The sequence below is a fragment of the Drosophila rhopaloa genome, unplaced genomic scaffold (assembly GCF_018152115.1).
Source record: "Drosophila rhopaloa isolate 14029-0021.01 unplaced genomic scaffold, ASM1815211v1 contig_162, whole genome shotgun sequence".
NCBI classification, from domain to species: Eukaryota; Metazoa; Arthropoda; class Insecta; order Diptera; family Drosophilidae; genus Drosophila; species Drosophila rhopaloa.
Genome location: NW_025335042.1, coordinates 212,634 through 219,526, shown reverse-complemented (window position 1 = coordinate 219,526; position 6,893 = coordinate 212,634). Strand labels below are relative to the sequence as shown.

At 38.9% G+C, this 6,893-nt stretch overlaps 1 protein-coding gene across 1 annotated transcript; it reads left to right on the top strand.

Moving 5' to 3' along the window:
* The first annotated feature begins 5,593 nt into the window (after positions 1 to 5,593).
* Positions 5,594 to 6,615, top strand: LOC108040190. The gene has a single exon (XM_017117492.2). It carries the CDS (start codon positions 5,684 to 5,686, stop codon positions 6,455 to 6,457), a length of 774 nt encoding a protein of 257 aa, XP_016972981.1. The 5' UTR covers positions 5,594 to 5,683; the 3' UTR covers positions 6,458 to 6,615.
* Positions 6,616 to 6,893: the final 278 nt, after the last annotated feature.

Sequence of the window (6,893 nt, the reverse complement as noted above, 5' to 3'; positions counted from 1 at the left end):
AACGTCTCACAGGAGAAAACCCAGTTTTTTAAAGAAAAAGTCCAATACATCGTCTTTGTAGTGACCCGAAATGGGGCTACAACCGACCCTGAGAAGGTAGTAGCTATCAGAGAATACGCAGAACCAACAAATCTATTCTCATTAAGATCATTCTTGGGAATGGCCAGCTATTATAGGTGTTTCATAAAAGATTTCGCAACAAAGCCAGACCACCTACCAACCTCCTTAAGGGAGAGATCTGTTATGTAAGTACCCTTTTAGAAACTTTAAAATCAGTCGTTAACCCAAAAATTGTAAACGCTATTCATTGCAACTTGCCAACGTTGGCTAGCTTTCAACATGTGTTAGTGTCACATTTTCCAGCGACAAATTTTGGCACTGCAAGAACTTTGTATCAGACATTTCTGAAAAAAGATCGAACAGATCGAAAAAATTACCGCAGAGCACAACAGTGCTGCCCAGGAAAATATTAAACAAGTCCTTCGCGACTACTATTTTCCGAAAATGTCCAAATTAGCGACCGAAGTAGTTACAAATTGCAAATATGCACTACCGCAAAATATGACAGGCACCCTAAAAAGTAAGAACTTGGAGTAACACCAATCCGCCATATGTCGGCGAAAGGTTCCATATCGATATTTTTTCAACCGATAAAAAACTTTTTCTAATGCCGTCTTCCCACAGAGATCCAACCACCATCAGTTGAACGGATGGTCCATAGGGTTTTGCCGTTCCGAAAATTCCCAGTTAGTTCCGGATAATAATTTGACGGACTTTTTTATGCGGTAGTTAGTTTTTGCGGTGCAACTCTGAGTTCTTCTTCTTGACAGTGAAAATTGAAACATTCCGTATGAAAATTTAAAAAATAATGGCGGTTAACTTTTGAAAAAGAAAGGCGCCAAATCAATAAATGCTGTTTATACTTGTAATAATTAATTAATTACTGCTCTATCCGTGTAGGAGCATTAAGAGTTGCTCCACTCTTTCTTTGGCGCATACCATACTCACAACATGGAGCAAAACACCTTGGAGAACGAGAGTATATCCCCAGACTTATATTTGTGGCTTCAAATTTATAACGCTGTTGTGCTCATTTTAAATGTTGCAAAATGCAACAGGCTAAAATGATGAGACGCAGCTGGTCAGATCAGCTGTTATCAGATCTATGGGAATCGGAGTTTCACATTTGCCAAAAATCCCAACCGTTTCGATCGGATGGACTCTATGGGAAGAGGGCATAATTGGCATCGACAAATTCTCCAAATTTGCAACAGTTCAACCGATAGTATCTAGGTCAAAAATCCCCATCATCCAACTAAAAAACTTATTCCCAAATATACTGTGATAACAAATTATCTTTCAACTCCGAAACGATCATATCGTTACTCAAAAGCAAGATGGCATAGATCTTGTAAATGCACCCCCGCTGCACAGTAGTTCAAACGGGCAAATTGAACGCCTCCACAGCACCCTATCGCGAGGTGCTCGTGAACATTACGCTGGCCATCGCCGTTATTTTATTGATATTCGCCCACTGAGCTTAAGGCCTGGAGTATAGGGCAGTCACCCTCTCATCGTAAACTTCAATTTATATATCGACAGCGGACTCTCTCGAGCCCCGTCGACACTGGCTACGTGGACAGCAGCTATTCAGCGGGCCACCGATCAGTGCCACACCACTAGCGGCCATCCAGGAGCGGCACGGTTACCCGCCCAAAGTTACAACGTGGGCAGCAGCCACTCCATGCCTCGCCACTACCGACTCATCCAGGGGCTGCACCGCCACAGGGCCGCCCTATTATATTATAACCTTCACATGGACATCTTTCTGGGCTTCCCGCAACTGCTCGATGTTCTCCAGCCGAATGTCGATCAACAGGAGCTCCATCTGCATAGTCCACCTCCTCTTGCCACCGCCGGTTCGCAAATTATAGACTGTAAAATTAATAAAAATGAATTAATACAAATATAAACAACATTTATTGTTCATACCTATTAATTCGGTGACTACCATTTTTAAAAGTTCCCCCTCTTTATTGTTTAAGATTTCGTAGTGTATGTTTGAGTTTTTTCTGCCAAGATGAAGAACCCAGGGTTGCACCGAAAAATATTGCGTAACTATCGCCAAAAAGAGTCCGTCAAATTTGGATGGGGAACTAACTGGGAAATTTTCGGAACGGCAAAACCTTATGGACCTTCAACGGATGGTTAATGGATCTCTGTGGGAAGATACTTTAATAGAACCTTAAAACAGTTTGATATAATTTATGCACTCTTCCCATACAGTCCATCCGTTCGAAACGGAAACTCCGATTCCCACAAAGCACATCCACCATCCACCATCCGATAATGGCTGATCTGAACAGCTGTGACTCATCATTTTAGCCCGTTGCATTTTGCACAACATTTAAAATGAGCACAACAGCGTTATAAATGTTACTTGGTAACAGACTGTAAGTGATCTACGGGAACAACCAAAGCGAACTAATATGTCTGCAGATTTTTGCCAGCCTGCTGAAAAAATATGAACCGCTTTTGCCCAATATTGTCTAAATTTTGAAACTTTTGTGTCCATTTTCGTTGTATGAAATGACCAGTCTATTTGTTGTATGGTTAGTGCTGGTATCAAATCAAGTTCATTATATATAAATTTTTGTTTTTTTGTTATATTATAATTTCAAATTTTATTTAAGACGGCATTAAACTTCCCTATTTAAAAATTCTGCTCACGCCATAGTTAACTATAGTCAGCTGTTTTTGGATGGTGAATGGTAAGCTCGGTGAGACCAGGAATTTCACATATGTAAGAAAAATCACAGCCGATCCGCTGGGCATGCGTATAAGACCCAAATTTAATTTATTATGCAAGGGTATATCAACTTCGGCTCCGCCCGAAGTTAGCTTTCCTTTCTTGTTTATTAAGTCTTAGTCTTGTTTCAGATCAACATTAATTTTTTGATTGGGATTTCTATTGCTCAGGATTCGGATAAGGCTCTTAGTCTTTTATGAAGTTTTCTTTAGTGAACTGTTACAGAACCTGCAATATAAATAATTAAAGAAGATTTATAAATTTAATTTTGATGATATATGGCTAAAGCAATTTTATGATTTGTTTTGTTACATTTCCATCCTTCTTTTCGTCTTTAAAGCCTAGTACTCAGATCAACGAAAACTGTACGCCAGTCATGAGAGAGAGCGAGAGGCAAACACCTGGCGTCCACTTTTCGTCAATGGTTTCTTTCACCTCGATCCTCAGATCGACGAAAAAAATACCAGAAAATTGCATAGCGTTGAAAGTCTGCGGAAATGAACTTTGGGTCAACCCTAGCGAAAAGATTAAAAAATGTAATCTTTTGGCGTGCGCTACTCACTGAACATTTTAAATAATGGAGAAAAAAAAACTAAAAACACGCAAAAGTCGATTTCAGGAGTTTACATGTGAGGACAAAATAACATTATACTACCTTGGGTCCCTCTTGTCAGAGCAAAGTGTTTCTTATGCTCTCTTCCCATAGAGTCCATTCGTTCGAAAGGGTTGGGATTTTTGACAAATGTGAAACTCCGATGCCCACAGAGCACATCCACCATCCGATAACAGCTGATCTGAACAGCTGTGGCTCATCATTTTAGCCCGTCGTATTTTGCACAACAGCGCTATAAATGATATTTGGTAACAGACTGCAAGTGATCTACACGAACAAACAAATCGAACTAATATGTCTGCAGATTTTTGCCAGCCTGCAGAAAAAATATGAACCGCTTTTGCCCAATATTGTCTAAATGGTAACAAATCAAGTTTATTATATATGTTTGTTTTTTGTTTTATTATAATTTCATATTTTATTTCATTTTTAATATTAAGGATGGCAGACAGCCAAACTCAATTCAATTACATGATCTCGGCCTGCGCTCGCTGCCATTACTTGATTGGGCGCTTTCCCTTTTGAAAACTTACCCGCCATCATTTTTTTAAATTTTCGTAGTAAATGTTTTAATTTATACTGTCAAGAAGATGAACTCAGAGTTGCACCGAAAAAACATCGCCTAACTATCGCATAAAAAAGTCCGTCAAATTCGGATGGGGAACTAATGCCCTCTTCCCATAGAGTCCATCCGTCTGAAACGGTTGGGATTTTTGACAAATGTGAAACTCCGATTCCCACAGAGCACATCCACCATCCACCATCCGATAACAGCTGATCTGAACAGCTGTGGCTCATCATTTTAGCCCGTTGCATTTTGCACAACATTTAAAATGAGCACAACAGCGTTATAAATGATACTTGGTAACAGACTGCAAGTGATCTACGCGAACAATCAAATCGAACTAATACGTCTGCAGATTTTTGCCAGCCTGCAGACAAAATATGAACAGCTATTGCCAAATATTGTCTAAATGGTAACAAATCAAGTTCATTATATATAAATGTTTGTTTTTTGTTTTATTATAATTTCATATTTTATTTCATTTTAAAAGTTCTGCTTAATGTTGTGAGTAAGGTATTTGCGCCTAGGAAAGAGTGAAGCAACACCTAATGCTGCCACACGGATGGAGCAGTAATTAATTAATTATTACAAGTATAAACTGCATTTTTTGAATTGGCGTCTTCCTGTTCAAAAGTTACCCGCCATTATTTTTTTTAAATTTTCGTAGTGAATGTTCCAATTTCCACTGTCAAGAAGAAGAATTCAGAGTTGCACCAAAAAACATCGCCTAACTATCGCATAAAAAAGTCCGGCAAATTTGGATGGGGAACTAACTGGGAATTTTCGGAACGGCAAAACCTTATGGACCATCCGTTAAACGGATGGTGGATGGTGGATGGAGCTCTGTGGGAAGAGGGCATAACTCGGAATTTTCGGAACGGCAAAACCTGAAGGACTATCCGTTCAACGGATGGTTGATGGTGGTTGGATCTCTGTGGGAAGACGGCATTAGCTCAAAATTGTAAGAAAAAACTTAAAAAAGTGCAGCTATGAACTTTAAATTAGCAAATAATTATTAGTAAATAAAAAAAAACAACTGTTTAAATTGTAATTGTTTATTAATTTCATTTCAGACTTGTTTTGCCAAGTTAGTTGATAATATCTCTTTCCCGCAAATACGATATTTGAATCTTAACTGCTTGTCAACAAGCTGTCAACCAGCTGATTGACAGTACGACCGTAGCACGCTTAATTCTGATGAACTCTCGAAATGTTGGTCACTCTGGATAGATTAAAGTTTTTACGCTAGCGTATTCGCTTGTCGATCTGAGTACTAGGCTTAAATCTTTAAAAAATGTTAGTTTCGGTAGCTGACATGGGAAGACAAGACGATAACTATTAACATTTTTTGTATTTTAAAGCGAGAGTTGATTTAGGTACTAATTAATTAGGGTTGCCGAAAATCTACATCAAACAATAATTTTATTGCGTTGAATTGCCAAGTTGGCCGCTTATCCGTCTAAAGTTTTTAATTATATTTTTCGTTGTTATATTTTTGGCCGTTCCCTTATTATTATGCTGCGATGTTCCAAACATCTACTGTTCCATTTTCGACGTCAATTCACCGTTACTATTGAAGCACAGAGTTTCTTGAAATCCATTATGATAAGACGGTCACACTTTGGGGCGTGTTTGTAAACTATTCCAGTTCGCATTTAATTTAGTAAGACGGTGGAAGATATTTAACGCAAAAGAAATGGGGCCGTTCAACTACAGCACGCAAGTGGCTCTCTGCGTATCCGTGTTTTCCGTAATTCTCTTCGTTATCGCGTTTTCAACTCCCTATTGGTTGGTCACAGACGGGCGTTCAAAAGATCCAAGACTTACTAACCTGGGCCTATGGGAAGTTTGTTTTAACAACTTCCAGGACATACACCGATTTTTTGACAATCGCTTTAACGGTTGCAAGTGGGTTTTTGAAGAGGAATTTTACATCATTCACGACTTTCTTCTGCCTGGTTTCTACATATGTGTACAACTTTTTGCAACACTGTGCTTTGTTATGTGCCTAATTGCCCTGCTACTGACTGTAGTATTCCTTCGCACTTCTCGCGATGATGACCGATACATTGTGCTGCTGCTGACGATTGGCTCATGCCAAGTTGTGGGCTCAGTGTTTGGATTTATTGCTGTGGTAGTTTTCGGGGCCAAGGGAGACTCTCGCGATTGGATGCCAGGATGGCAAAACAATGATATGGGTTGGTCATTTGCATTGGGCGTGGTTGGAGCTGTGCTGTTATTGCCTCCTGGTGTGCTTTACATGGTGGAAGCACGGCGGGAGAGATATAAGCGTCTAAACGAAATTGGCAATCGGGAAGTCAGTGAATACGGAGATGACTACTATCAGAACCAGGCACACGTCGCGGCTATTCCGTGTGCTTCATCGCAATCTCACAATTATTTTGCATCTGAGCCAATTCGTCCACGACGTCCAGAATCCGCACAAGGAAGAATTCAAACCGATATATAGCATTACAAAACTAGAGAGTATGGATTCCTAAAACTATAATTTTTCCGTCCACTTGAAAAATCGAATATTGCATATATTTTTGTAAGATAAATAGTGAAATAAATAATTTGTGAACAATTCTATTCGAAATAAAATCAGTTTATATTTCACCTTTACAAGAATGTGAATTTCCTATGATTATTCTGTAAAATGTTGAGTAACTTTAAAAAAAACCTAAACAAAAGCCGAAGTATATATACCTCGGCAGTTAGAAGAAAATATTATAGCCAATACACTTGTTCTTTCAGTTTTTAATCAAAAAATTGTATCGTTAATCTATCCAACATCTCTTAATGCCGGGGGGATTCTCATCCAGCCCACTTTTTAAAAGTTTGAAATGTGTTTTTTAAGTTGACTTACGTAATAAGTGGGAGTGCCCGACATATGTACATACATA